Genomic DNA, 15163 nt, shown 5'->3' with positions numbered 1-15163 from the left:
TTACGATATCCATCTCTCAGGGCTTATTCCAGCCAAGACTATCATCAATTAATGCTTCCTGGCAGAGGAAAACATATCTTGACAACTTAATTGCCATACTCTGTAAAAGCTGTCATGGTCAAGCAAATTCCTGCCAATGTCCACAGAGATGACACCTGAACCTTATGGGAAAGGAGATGTTATTTGCAAACCAAATCTGCAGTTAAAATAGATTGACTCAACGTGCTCTGTCAAGACAAAAGTAATTCTTTTCCGACTAAGTTACTGAATTCAGGGAGTAGTTTGCAATAGGAGACAGATTAAAGGGACAGAACAGCAAATACCTGTCAAGTACCCAGAGAAGAAACTGGGATCTAGAAAACATCACCACAGCTACAACGTGTGTCTGCTGTTCCCCACATCAGCTGAGGCACCTAGTGCTCAGCTTTGGGCTCCTGCCCCGGACACAAGGAAGATTCACACTGTGACCCTACAAGCGAGCTACCTGCTTCACAGACAGCAATTCAGTAAAGCTTTTTTCACCAGCCTTTTTTCCATCAGGACAGAGACTTTTGGGACCAGAGCAGGAGGTGCAGCACAGCCCACCCAGGCTGGACAGGGAGCTTCAGGACAGGGTGACTTTTGGTTGTGTCTATCTGTTTACACCCTTGTGTTTGTGCAGCCCCCACTTGCACTCACACTGTTTTGATGTCTACTTGTTTATTTTCCCTTTGCTAGACATGCTGGGAGAGGGAGGCTCTGCAAAGCCCACTTGCCAAGCAGCCCTGGACACAAATGCTCTGCTCCTTCTCTTCTACTGCCTCTCCAAGTTACCTCTAGTCCCAGCTGTGAATTATCTGTTACCATTTCTGCAGAATTTCACTGACATGGGCCAAGAAAGGAAACAACCCCTTTGAGGCCAGAAGGCAGTAAAGCCAGCTCACCTGTTTTTCAGAAATATAAGCAGAAATTGTCCATGCTTCCCACCCACAAACTAAGTGTGCTGTTGTTACTACACCTAACACTAAACTGTTTCTTTTGGGACCTACAATGTCAAGGAACTAGATTTGTAATGTGCAGGTAGTTGCATTTACATGTTACTATTTTCAGTGAATAGTCTGAGTGGAGTTGCTCATACCTTCATGCAGGGGAAAGTGTTGAAAGTTCTTGTGTTGTAGTCCTGGTGGGAGAGCTGGGCAGCTGGCAGCTCCTGCAGCAGACTGAAGCACGGAGATCCCAAGGAAATGGCCTGGACAAGAGCTCCATGCATAGGGAGACTTTTGCTAAGGAAAAGACAGATGAGCTAACAGATGCCAAACAGGAGCCCTAAAGAGAGGAAAGAGAGAAGCTCATTCACCAGTCCCCAGGATAAACGAAGGTGGGCCATGGAGCAGAAGTTTTGATAATCAAGGCAAATAATGCTGAAACCCCCAGGTACACATATATAGCAGTTGCTTGGTGGGATTGTCACAAGGATGCAGGGAGAGCCAGAAATGAGAGCTCTAAGCAGGACCCAGAAGGGCTTCACTGCACAAATAGCACCAGACTCTCCATGTCATGACTCACTTGGTTCTTGAAGAAGCAAACGCCCCTAAACTGCAGGATTTCTGGCACTGTCTACTGTGGCAGACTGCAAGAGGTTCCCTGGCTGTAGCATGCCTTGCTGCCATGCGTGGGCTCTCCCTCCATGGTGGCTGTAAGAGCAGCAGGGAGGCGGCGGGCAGAGCTACCAGGCTCCAAATGGACAAACTGCAGAGGATTGAGAAACACTACAGTGAGTTCAAGGTCTGCTGAGGCATCTGCCAGAGTCAACAGCCCTTACTGTATACCAAGACAAGCGTTTGCACATCCTGAAGAATTGCATAAGTTCCTAACACCTTCTAGGGAACTAAAAAACCAAAAAAACCAAAAAAAAAACAACAAAACCCCCCCCCCAAGAAACTCAAGGTCCCTACAGAGTAGTTTAGCTCAAAACCCAACCCTGTTGAGAGTCCTGGAGACCAAAGATGTCAATTCATAATGCCAGTTCTGCAAAACCTCAGAAACTCCTGTGAACTAGATGGGGTCTATGGACATTGGCAAGAGATATCCTTAATAAAGTGTAATTTACAGCATGCTGAAGAATCCCCAGAGTGCTGGTACCTTTCCAGTTTCATGTTTTGGCCTCCTTACTGTGTCAGAGCGCAACGCAAAGGGTAATCAAGAGCAAACGTAAAAGAAAGGGTAATAAATCCCCAATACTTCTCGAGCCTTTGCCTCCTTCTCTCCAGGAACCTCACAGAAATAACACATGGCATCACTCACACAGAGTCCTGCTGGAGCTTCGCTGCACACCATGCGGCTCAGGACAGACATTATCGGCAAGCCCATGGAGCAACCTGCAAAAGGGGATCGAAAGCAAGAAAGGACTGACCAGGCAGGCTGCCGAGAGCAGAACTGAGTTAGCATTGCTGCCTCTGGTAGGGCTGTCAACAACAACACAGGTGGTTTTAGCAAGTCACTGTCCTGTGCCTTCTTGGCAGCTGGGTTTGGAATCTGATTAACAATCCCTTATTGCCAGCTGCAACTTTTGCAGATGATAATTTCTGCTGGCAGCAGGCAAAATTCAGAAGGTGCTCAAATACTGACAGAAGAGGCTACTGGAGCGCCATCTTCATCAATTCATTGCTTTTGGAGCACAGTTAATGCAGGTTTTATGGGCAACTATTTCAAAATCTAAATACTTGAAATCACTACAAATCATAATAGCTTTCAAGTGCACTGAATTTCATCTGCAAGAATTTATTTTAAGCCACAAATTGTGCACTGCTTTTATGAAATCATGTAGATGTCCCTGCATATGATTTTAGCCAGAATCAGTGAGCAGGCATCATCAGACAACATTTTTACTGTCTGATATTCATCATTCTCAGGCTGCATAAATAACATTCAAGAGTTTACTTGTTTCATCACAGCTCAAAGACAGACAAACTACATCCCTCAAAACAGCTATCCAGGACCAAACCGGTGTCTTTCATCCTTCATGACTGTACTTGATGAGGGGATTTTCCACATAGAAAGAGGCAGTAATAATTTATTATTGAATCATAGTGTTTGCTCACATTAAAAATCAGCATACAAAATGTTAACTACTTATGTCAGAGTCTGCTGATAATAAAATCTGATTTTATTATTATCAGCAGCAATAAAATGTTTAAAAAAATCAAATCTCATTAACTGCAGTAGAAAAAAAGGATTTGATAACTTAACTGAAAAAAAAAATCTGTGTCTTTGGTGGGAGTAAAATTAACTGGTGTTCAGTAAAATCCTGCCAAAATCTGAAAGAAAGTCACTCCAGACTTATCTGCAACAGAAAGTATTTACAGATCAGGTCACAGCTAAAATGGACTCGAACACTGTGTGTGTTCACTCAAGGTCTTCTGGAAATGTCCTGCAATGAAGTTTATACAAATAAAGAACATATTTGCTTTAAGTAACAGCTATAAAAGAAAGTACAGAAAGTACGTGTAAACTGCCGGTAATTTCTGTTAGCCCAGCATCACATTCTCCTGCTTTGCAAATCCCACCCCATTCTCAGGTGCAGTGCCCCCAGTAAGCCAGGGGAGCCCTTAGCTCAGACTATAAATGAATTAGAACTGTCTATAAATCAGGTACATCTCAAAACAACGATACTTTTCCTTAAATGGATTAAGCCATTCAACAGCACGGAACTTCTCATTTCGTCTCCCCCAGCACCAGGATTCCGAAGGAAGGACCCCTCCCTTCAGGAAACAGCTCCAGAGATGGGCACTGGCTGAGCCCTCATGCCCACACAGCCTTGTTTGGGGAGGGAAGTTCAAGCCAAGGCAGAACAGTGACCCAGAAGCACCTGGTGAAGGTCCATGGGCCACCAAGATGGCTGAGCCCTCTGCTTGGCCAGCGCTGCCTCAAGGGTGACATCAGTACTTCTGCCCTCTCAGAGCAAGAAACACAGCTGGGCAAATTCACACCCCAGAGACCACCTGGCTGTGCCCCCACCTCCAGCTTCAGTGGGGCAAGGCTCAGCATACCATCTAACATGACCAGTCAGGGTGTATCTACATCCCACAGCTGCTCAAAACAAAGTGGTCTGAATTTCCCAGAGGCTGGAAGAAGACATTTACTGCAACAGCTAAACTGACAGCTCAATACATGGGGTGCTTTAAAACCAATTTTCCTCTGTGGATTTCCAAATGTAAACCAATTAAATCTCAAAACAACCCTCTGAGGTAGGTAAGTATCTTTTAATGTCTGTTTTACAGGCAAGAGAAAAGGTCTGAAAGGGCGGTGAAGTGATTGACCCAAGACCCCACAAGGAGTCTGAAAGAACCTGACCCCTGGTCCCTCCTCACAAAACCCCAGACCATGCTCTTCCTCCTCAGGTCCAACATCTTCACCAGGTATTTACAGCAGCTGCTCTCGCTTATTGCCTAAGGGACACGCGGTGTAAAGCCAGAGTGGGGACTCGTTTGTCCCTCCCGCAAGGCTTAGTGAAGAAAAGTGACATGAAGCTGCTGAGTTATCTTTATTGTAGAAGCAGGCTAAGACACAGCGAGGCGGCAGAGACAGCAACAGCGCACGTGGGGCAGACCTGGGAAGACACCGCTGGGTCCCCACAGCCCTTTGCCCTCCACCTGAGCAAGGACAGCCCACGTTCACTGCAGCAGCGGATGAAGGCAGCTTTGGCAGTCCTGGGGACTCAGCAGCTCCCCTGATGCTCGACATCAACTCTTCCTTTTCTTGCCCTAGGGAGACAGGGGGGACACGGTTACTATAGTCCCAGAAGGCAAAGGGGCCTGAAAGGACCATGAGGAAACATCAAAGCTGTGATGCTCCCATGCTCTGTAGGGGATCAGAGCCAGCCCTGTTTCCCCATGATGGGGGACAGCAGCAAGCTACTCTGCCAGCATCCTCCTTGATCCATAGGGACAACTTGGCTGAAAAAACAGAGCCAGGGGAAAAGGAGTGGGCAGAGGCCACCACCGTGGGCACTAGAAAGTTTGCACATTCCCACAGGCTCAGCCCCACCATCCCCTGGCTGTGGTAAGAAGGAAAAGCACACCGCAGAGCCCTTTGCTGTAGCCCTGCAGCCTGGCTGGGCAAGGTCGGACACTCCAACCCTTCTGAAATGCAACCTGCAGAGGACAGGCTGGCTAAGAGGGGGTAAATCACCATCCCTCTCTCTGTACCTTTGGTCACAGTGGATCCCTGGTGTTTGCTGGCAGTCTGCACTCCATTATTTCTGGAAAGAAAGAGCAAAATGTAAGTCCATCCACAAGCATGTCAATGTGTGACACTTGCCAAGCATTAGTGCAGGTGTGACAGCCCCTCTGGCCAGCTCAGCGGCCACATGAAACAACTGCAGCAGAGCCTGGCATCAGGGCAGGCAGGTTGGGTCACTGCCAGCCTAGGAAAACAAGACTAATTTCAGCCTGAAGCTATGTGCTTCTCACACCTACTACCTAACTGGGAAAGGCTCTGGCTTTTTTCTTCCTTCTGCCACCTTAAAGAGAAGCATGAGAAAATAAAGAGCATTGTGATAAAACCAGGACTTACCCATTGTAAACCTGGGAGCTGTCTGTTAAGAAACAGATTTAAAAAAAAAAAAAAAAGAAGAAGAAGAAACTGGATATCCCCTATTTTCCCTGAGCTATTGATTAACATGGTCAGATTGGTGACTACCACATGGGTGATTTGTGGAAAAACCTTTGAACAAGTAAAGAAAGTGCGAGATATGCAACGTTAAGAGTGAAATGTGCTGGAAAGACCCACAGTTAATTCATACATATGACATAGCACTGCAGAACCTACTGGCCAGCTAGCTTACTAAAAAAAAAAAGATGTCTAAACCCAGGACTCAGACCTACATTTACCTTCAGTAAAGCAGAAAAGGATCAAAGGAATTTGGTTACGGCACAGACCTCCCAGGGAAGACAGTGAGCCCGAATGCTGGCCAGCCTGAGGCCCTGGCAACAGGTTCTCTCTGCAGCAAGGTTTTGTACCACAGCAATGCAGATACACCCTTTAGTGTCAGATCTCCTAAACCACACTGCTCCCATCCCTCCCTGATGGCAGTCTGGTCACCAGGCAGGGAGAGTTGCCAGAAACACCTGAAAATCCAGTAGGAGCTTTGCAGGCAGGAGTGGATGTAGACACTGAGCTGCAAAGGGATGAGGCGGCTTGGACATACATTTTGTCAGGCAACCCAGCACCTTCCATGGGTAATTTCAACACACAACTCAAGGAAATACTACATTTTGGGGTAACAATTTCTTATCTTCCTCCAAAGCTTAAGGAGAGGCCTTTGCATTTTCATTCTGCATATTGCAACTGTCTAAAACCATTTCTGATGCCAAAAGCACTGCTGGAGCTTGTTTCCTCTGGGTTTTAGTAGCATATATTGAGTGCCTGGATCTTCAGTAGAAAGAAGAATTCATTATACTGCAAGTGACCATGAATTTCAGTGCTGAAAATAACACTGTTCTGTACATCATTCATAAGCCTCCACAAATTTCTAGCCCAACTCTTCAGGTGACATAATATACATAAATAAAGAATAAGTCGGGGGGGGGGGGGGGGTATGTTTGGCTTTTTTTGCCCCAAGGAAAAAGCTTATCACTTTCCCTTATAATTGCATCCAACTCTCCTTGGAACTCTTAACATAGCTACAAGCTGTCTGACTTTCAGTAAATGGCATATTCCTCTAATTGCAAAGGCTTGAGAGCTGTAACAGCTTGGTAAAACACAAAACAGTAAGGAATTCCAGTCCAGTCACAGTTTTGTGGGAATCCTCTCTATTTTTCAGTTGCCATGGTATACCTAATCTCGTCTGTCTTGAGCAACGTCAGCAGTCACCAGAAGGCTTGCATAGTGCCTGGTCTCCCTGCACCCCCAGAATACACAAGTCAACATCTCCACTCTCGGGTCAAGACATGATGGCCTCCAGTACCATCACAGGCAAAATTATTTGTCTCTGCACTCCAATTTCTTCAACTTTAAACAAAGTTGAGAGCACTCTGCTGCTTTACAGAAGAGGAGCTGGATGTTTACTTTTTAATGTTTTGGGGATCTGATGGCATCCTGGCACTGAGCAGAGCAAGGCATGGCATGATGCTATGGCATGAAGGCTATCCCACAGGAAAGCTCTTCATTGCCTATGAACACATTGATGCCAAATTCACATTCAGAAGGCAAATCCCCCAACCAGAACTTTACAGAACTTCTCTTTGGCTGCTTCAATATTTTGATTCTCTCCAGGTTTGGAGTAGGAACAAATCTAAGTATTTCACTGGGGATGAATATTCAGTTTCTCAAGAGTTCATGCTGGTACAGGGGACAGTCCTCCCTGGATGCTACAGGGCATCCTGTGCACTCAGGGGACACAAACTGGGAGACTCTGGCTGCAAATCAGAGTGCTGGAAACTGCTGAGCTACCACTGGAAAGACGAAGCATAACTGAGAAATATTTGACTCATCTGCTGTGAGGGATCACGCGAGATGTCAAGGGTCAAGACCCTTCCCAAAAGTATGCCTCTTAGTGAATAAAATTTGTTTCCCAACCACGTCCCGGATATTATTTGGGAAATGAGCCCTTTATGGTTCACACAGCTCTGGTCATTCTGGCCTCAAAGTCCCAGGAGGAAAGCTAGATATTTTCCCAGATATGTCATTCTCCTACCATACAGCCTAGGTAAAACATGGAGACTATGGCCCAGTTGTATATTAAATCCAAGTCTGAACCTGTATTTAAACATCTGGACCATAAGCACCCCACTCCTGGGGCTCCAATAATCCCACCACAGATGCAGGGGCCAGGCTGGCTCCCCAGCATGCACTTGGAGAGAGAAATGGGATGCTACATGCAGCCAAGAGGCACTTTGGGTGACTTTTCTCCACCTCTCAGCAACATCCCACCCTGACGGGCAGGGTGGGGGGGAAGGGGGAATGAAAAAAAAAAAAAGTGAGGAGATGGGGGCTCCAATATCCCTCTTCCTCCCAGCCTGCAGTACAGCTGAGCCCTCTCAATCTGTAGGACTCCCCAGGCTGACCCTAACAGTACCGGAGCATGCTGCACCACATGGCTGAGGGGTAGCTGCAGAGCACGGCTTTAACTCATTAGTTCAGTTAACTTGTCCATTCAATTAACCCATTAGTCAACTTGCCTGCAGGGTCAAGGTGTTGACCCCCAGCTACTGCTGAAGAGCACAGCAGGGCAGCTGGTGACTGACTGCCAACTACTTCTCATTTTTCCCTCTCCATTGTGACTGCCTGGATCAGGCCCCCACAAGCCAAGGCAGTGCCAACAGGGGAGTTTCACATGGGGAAAGGAAAAGATTGATGTTTCCCCAGCCCAGCCGCGGCATGCCACTTACCACTTCAGGGGCAGGCTTTCGGCATTCACCTCGATAGTTTAACGTGATGTAGTTTGAAGCTCTCCTGCAAAGGGAGGACAAGACACCGCTTATTATTCACTTGTAATGCCACAGCTCTCTGCCATCAGCATGACAGTACTCTGTGGACTTCTTAATACTTTGATGCTACTTCCAGTATGATGGCATTTATTATTCCCCAAACAATCTTGTGATGGGGAAGAAAGGGAATAGGGGACTCTGGAAAGTTGTGTATCTTAATTAGCTGTCATCAGATTAATCTCAGGCATTTTGATCTATGTTTGCTTAACAGCAAGGCACCAAGGACACACTTGATAGTGAGTCATGATATATCAAAACAAACACTGTGCTGCAAAAGACACTCGGGAATGGTGGATGGCCCTGTATTACTGAAATCTCTCCGCCTACTCACATGGCAGCTGAACACAAGTCACATTCATTTTTGTATGTTTTCCCATCAGTGCCACAGACTGGTTGTGAGGATTTGCTGCAGAAAATCCTTCCACCCTTTACCCCATGCAGAATTCGATCACAGTCCAGCTGAAGAGAGAAAGAAATCACATTTGGTGCTGGTTCCCTTGCAAGGCTCTCCTTTACACAACTTACAAGCACTTACAAACCAAGCCTTGCCGTGGGGCCCCTCTGCCCTGCAGCAGATCCACCACACCTCCAGCAAGGCCAGACTTGTAAAAAGATAGTGTCTTTCCCTATACTGGCCAGTCAAGCTTTTGGGGACAGAGCCCCCCCTGCCCCACTCATCTGACCCACCTTGGCACCTTGGTCCAGGGCAGGTTTATTTCTCTCACTGGGGATCCACAAGACAACAAAAGTTTCTGCTGCCTGTCCCTATTCCTCCTTATGTGGACTTCGATGCCATTTCATCTCTAAGAATGAAGATGAAATCCATTGGCCAAAATTAAGGAAAAACCTCTACAGCAGACTCCCACTGCCTGAGGGCAGCGTGACACGCACCACAACTTCTGCACCCACTGCGTTAAGAGACCCAAGCATGTAAGAGCAGCTATAACTAATTGAAGGTGCCCTCTTGTTTCCTCTCGAGCTTGGAAATAGGAACATTGAGACACACCTTTGCTTACAAACCACACGTGGCACAACGAGGACAAACTCACAGCACAAGCAATGGCCTTTGGGGACCCCATAAAGCCTCTCACACTTGGGTCTCCACCCTGCAAGCACGCCGGGGCTGGTGTTTGCAGAGTCATAGCAAGTTTCAGACAGCAGAGGTCAGAGATACCACAGCCTGGTCCCTGGCACACACACAGCCCCCTTCCTCAGCCTGGCCGCCCACCTCTGCTCCAGGTGTTGAAAAAAGACCGAGATGAAGGAGTGACTAATGGGTTCCCATCCCGTTCTTCAGGTGCTGCAAAACATGTTGCGACAACTGCAAGTGGTGCAGTTGGAGGAGAGCCGCAGCAGAGCCAGAGAGGACATTCCGCCTCCTGTCCCACCTGCAGATGCAGCATTTAGCACAAAACGGTGGTTTATCACCAGCACTACAGGGCAGGAATCACCACAGGGCAGGAAGGTTTCATGCCAGGTGGCATGAGGGGTTCAGTGACCTTGGGGTGCTGTGATAGCACCTGCTGGTTAAACGTCACTTGCTAATTTCATTAATGTGCTGCTTCCTCCCTCGTCTGGGTAATTACCGATGACACGAATGCAAATAACGCTGACCTTTACAATTCCCTGCTAGATACCTTCCCCTGCGCCAGACCTTGCTGCCTGCAGTACGACCCGTGTGCCTGCATTACTGCCCGGGGCAGGCAGCCACCCCACCGGCAGCCCCACATGTCACAGGTGCCAGCTGCCAGTGCCACCACGCCTTTGGCTCTGGGGAACTGCCTGTGACAAAACCCACAGGTGACCCTGGAAAGAGAAGAGGAGCAGATCTGCTCTCTGAATCACCTCTAGTCAGTCAGGCTCGACAGCATCTGCTCCCCCTCCGGTGCTACCAGGAAATACCACTAAGCCCTGAAGCAGACTGGCCTTATTATGCCTAATGTTTCCTCTGGAATGCATCAAAATCGCTGTACCTGAACCACCCACCGGGATTTTTAACTCAAATAACCCTTTTCTAAAAGCGGTCAGTGACAGAAGCTTCAGAGAGAGTTAAGGCAGTGTTTAGTAAGGTCCCTCCAGCCCCGTAGAAACACATTCCCTATCCCCTCCAAAATGCTCTTTAAATTACTGTATGCAAATGCTGGAGGGATTAAGGGTCATTTTTCCAGTCATCCTAACTCTTGAGAACACCCTCTGACAGTGAGATCCGCAGTTTAGTCACCCTTTTTATGGTAACTTATTTTATCTTATTAGTTTAATATTCTCCACTTTTAGCTTTGCTGAAACTATCGCATTTTCTTTTCATGGAGACAAGGGAGAACAGACACCCCCACCTTCCTCCCACGTTATTCCAAACACAGTTGTCATCTATCACTCAGTGTTTCTCCCTTTAGCATGTGCTCCCTCCCCCTGCCAACCTTCTCCTCATCCCCTGGTCAGCTCCATCACCCTGTTCTGGCCGCGTCCTTTAACTCAGCACCTTCTCAAGATGTGGGGGTGGCACTCTTCACCCCACTTTGGCTACAGGTGAGCCAGGCATCCAGCCTGAGCTCAAGACCAGTAGCTGACGTATTTCCATAAGGAAGCCAAGCCCAGAAGCAAAGCTGGCTTAGGAGGGCACATCCAGCCCCACTCCCCTTCCCTCTGCTTCAGTGCTGGGTCTAGCAGGGGCTAGCATCAGGGTACAAAATTATCTCCCTCATTCAAACCCTTCCAAGGACATGGGGCCAAGTGAGAAGCTTTAGGGTCAGAGCAAGAACAAGAGTAGCCGCTGGGAAAGGAGCTCAGCACCAGCAGAGGAGCACTCCATGGGACAGGTCCCCATTTCTGCCCATGCAGTTGCAATCAGAGGTACAGGAGGTAGGTTTACCAGCTGGTAGGCATCTCTCTCTCTGCTCTGCGCCTCACGGCCAGGTGCCGGGTTGCAGTTCCTACCGCTCTGAGCCGCATTTCCTTGGGGGCTGGCAGGGAGACAGAGAGCAGAGAGGCAGCTCATCACATCACTCCTGAACAGGGGGAGCACGGGGCAGACCCAGCCTCCCCACAGACCCTCACAGTTGTCCAAGCTGCTTGTACTATGGCATCCACTCACCCACCAGGACAGGAGGGGTGAGAAGCCCCCCAGCCACACGCTAACAGCGAGGCATCTAACAGAAGGACAAACCTTGCCCTGTGCTCAGCCCAAGAGCATCACCACCCCAGGGCTTTGCACCCCCATGTCTGCTGGCATCACTTGGTGGATGGGGAGATGAAGGGATTGCACCAGCCAAAACCAAGAAATCTCAGAGCTCCCCAGAAGAGGCTCTGAAAAAGCAGCAGCCAAGCCCTGCTCAGGTCCAGCAGCTATAAAACAAATGAGTGCCTGACCAGTGCGCCCAGAAAGCATGTGGTGTACCAGGCACTGCCTTTGAGTCAGTGGGTGAGGACGAGACAGGGCCAGGCAGACATGGGCCCTACCAGGAGCCAGGATTTGCTGGGCAAAGGTGTCCCGAGAGGGATTTCGAGGACAGCAATCACTGCTGCTTCATACACAGGAAAGTCAAGGCCAAAAAGGAGCAAGGGTTGCATGAGAAACATGCCCCGCTCTACGTGTCTTCCCCATCACCAGCTCAGCCAGTGGGGAGAAGTGCTGTGCTGAGCACCAAACACCATAACATTCAATTCTCCATCCCAGACAGTGCTGCTTGTGTGCTACTGAACCATTTCGGCTCCAGTTAGCCTCCTAACCCCCCTGAGGAAAAAACATGTATGTGGAAAGGGGCAAAAACCAGTGCCAGGGCTTGTGGGGTGGTTGTGGGGACAGGCTGCCAGGTGCTGCTGAACTCACCCTCTGCCCGATGAGAAGGGACGTCTGTCGTTCACACCCTGCTGTGATCCTGAACCTCCGCAGCTTTTCTGCAAAAGGGGCAGGATCACATTCAACAACCAAACATAGAAACAACTTTTATATAACCAGAGAAGCAGCAAAGCTAAAGCAGCTCCTGTCCTCCCTCCTCCTCCTACTCCTCCCAGACCCAAAGAATTGTGGGGCTGTTCTTAGAGAAGCAGGTTTGATGCTTGCTCCATACCCACCAAGTGTTATAATCTGAGGGTTTACAGCATTGTGGAGAGTCTGAACCTGCCCTTTATCTCTCATATAGCATCACATTGCCAGGAAAGCAAGAGGGGCTGTTCTGTCAGGTCCAAACATGCCCACTTTGTATGCTCACACACAGGTCCATCCCACAAATGAGTGAGGCTTTGCCATACAACCTGCTTCTCCCTCATCGTTGTCTGGTTCCAGCATCCCAAGCACCATCATCGCTCCAGGCTGACCACAGACAGTCCCCGGCCATCAGGATCCCACAGACTCTCACCAGCCCCTTTCTCTGAGCTCAGGGCAGACTCCAAGCTTCAAGTCACCTGCTTTGTGCTCCCTGAAGCGACTGGTTTGTTGCGCTGGGCAGTTCCACCAGACTGACCTCCTCTTTGGGCTTCCTTTTTGCTGGAAGGAGAGAGGAGGAAAAGGGAGTGCTATGGCAGTGTGAGTGCCACCAGCACCCAGGACTGCCCTAGGCACCACCTCCCCATCCACAGTCCCTGTTCCTCGTGGTCCTGTTCCTAATTCCCACCTCTAAGCCTTCTCCCTTCTCCTCACCATTCCCACTGTATGCTACATCCTGGATCCAGGTGGCTGCTTTCATATCAGGGCTGCTTCTGCTTATGCTCTATGGGAGTAGAGAGAGAGCATCTGGAAGGCAAAGTACATGCGTGGGAAACTCCTCAGGAGCTGCCTGCACCCAACAGTCCCCTGGGAAAGGGGCTGCTCTCTATCAGCCTTGCTTCTCTCTCCTCCTCTACTCCACGCTCCTTCTCACCTGCCCCTGGGCCTTTGGCACTGAAAGGGAAGTGGGAAGAGGGGCAATGGCCAGAGCCCTACTGCATCTCACGGAGGGCCACTGGGATTCGGGACTCTCTCCCAGGCATTGCCCAGGTGCAGCTCCACAGACAGAAGTTGCAGTTTTGCAGCTGGAGGTTTCCCTCTGCTATTGTTGCTCAGAGGAAGCTGTACTCACAACTTCTCAGCACACATGAGACATTTGTTGGTGTGCTGCTTGCCAGAGGAATCTCGAACAGGGGCATTCTCCCTCGTGCAGGACAGTCGTCCACCAGCTTCAAACTGGGAGCGATACTCACTGCAGTCATCCTGCAGAAGGAAGGCAGCGGTTAGGGCACCCTGTCCTCCTTGCCTTATTGATCTTATTCTTAGAAACTTGGGGTTTCCTGCCAGAAAAGCATTGAACAATCACAAATGCATCACAGGAGAGCCTGGGTGTGGGCAAGAGAAGAGGGTGTACAGTACCAGCCACTTAGCATACAAACAGAGGAGTGAGTCAGAAAAATAATGGGTCCTTCTGCCTGCACAGCACGTGTTGGGAGTTTTCTAGTATGGTCTGACTAATTATTATTCTCCTTGTCGGGCTATCTAAAGCATGCCAGTGATGTGACCGATACAGTAATGAAGTCCCTCCCGCTTGTCCCAACATCCTTAATACACAGTTACATCCTTTTCTGAGATTGTAGCTCAGATAATAATTTCATTTACAAAGCAAGTAGTATCCCCAAAATCAATCACACTCTGGGACATGTCAGTCAAGCAGCAGCACTTAAAACATAAAAGCACAATGCAAACATCCTTAATAGTCCGCGAGCAGTGGAAGGTTGTTTGGAGAGTGGGTGATTAATTTGTTCCCTGTTCAAAAATCACTGTACAGGAACCTGTTATGTAACATGATGTAAACACTGAATCCCCCTAATTTCAACTATTTCAGGCACTGCAGTAGCCAATTCCAAACAGCAAGTACAGAGGATAAGTAACCGGATCCCACTTGCCCTTTATTTTTTACAAATAGGTTTTAACCCTTGCAATTTTCCACCCATTTTGTGCATAGGAGATTTTTGGCTAGATTGCATTAAGGTCCTTAGCAGGTCACTGGCCTCATCCCCTGCTTTGCTCAGAAATTTCCAGCACCTTGTCCTCTCTGCTAGGGGAGGATTTCCCCAGCATTGTGCCCTGCATCCCATCCAGGACACCTCAGCCTGCAGCTCCTAAGCTTTGCAAACACTGGCAAAACACTCAGAGTACAAAGCCCCACATTTCCCTAGAGCCAAACTAGCCCTGGGTAGGAGAGACATGATCCAGCACAGGATAAGCCTGTACCTGCTGCAGCCAGCAGCCACATTGCATTGCTCCCATCAGAAATAAGTGTGCATCCCACTTCAGAGGTGCTCCACATTGCTTCTCCCCATCCCCACCATGTGCTCACACCCATGTGGTTCAGGCAAGGCTTTCCCTCCCCACAAGCCCAGAAAAACTCTCCTAGCCCCTCTGTGCCTCATTCCCTGTGACCAGCCCAGCTCAGTGCCCCAATCTTCCACCTCCGAGACAGATCTGCCTTCCCCTAATTGAGTTTGAGCCTCTCTCAAATGGTCTCCCTTTGAACTAGCATTTCTGGAGCTCTGTTAACTTCCCAACCTCTGCCGCAAAAACCTTGCTGAGTACATCCAAGACTTGCATTTGCCTTTTTCATGGCCTGTCGCATCCCTGACCCACTAATAAATGCAAGGCTTTCTTATCCTTTGTCACTCCTAACCGACAAGCAGGGATTCTTGTTAATCACCGACTGTGTGATCTTGCACTGTTATTAAACTTTATC

At 48.6% G+C, this 15163-nt stretch overlaps 1 protein-coding gene across 1 annotated transcript in view; it reads right to left on the bottom strand.

Annotated features, from left to right (window-relative positions):
- Positions 1-2790: 2790 nt before the first annotated feature.
- Positions 2791-15163, bottom strand: part of LOC147414798 (uncharacterized) — a 57332-nt gene continuing 44959 nt past the window's right edge. The window contains exons 13-23 of the mRNA XM_086470838.1: positions 13523-13653; positions 12870-12951; positions 12295-12362; positions 11338-11428; positions 8800-8927; positions 8370-8433; positions 5460-5500; positions 5187-5239; positions 4651-4742; positions 4362-4427; positions 2791-2892 (exon numbers count right to left, since the gene is read on the bottom strand). Of these exons, the coding sequence (XP_086326964.1) occupies positions 2791-2892; positions 4362-4427; positions 4651-4742; positions 5187-5239; positions 5460-5500; positions 8370-8433; positions 8800-8927; positions 11338-11428; positions 12295-12362; positions 12870-12951; positions 13523-13653 (918 nt within the window). The remainder of the gene's footprint in view (positions 2893-4361; positions 4428-4650; positions 4743-5186; positions 5240-5459; positions 5501-8369; positions 8434-8799; positions 8928-11337; positions 11429-12294; positions 12363-12869; positions 12952-13522; positions 13654-15163) is intronic.

Source organism: Leptosomus discolor, chromosome 10 (assembly GCF_034619465.1).
Source record: "Leptosomus discolor isolate bLepDis1 chromosome 10, bLepDis1.hap2, whole genome shotgun sequence".
NCBI lineage: Eukaryota > Metazoa > Chordata > Aves > Leptosomiformes > Leptosomidae > Leptosomus > Leptosomus discolor.
This window is presented reverse-complemented; position numbering and strand designations above follow the sequence as displayed.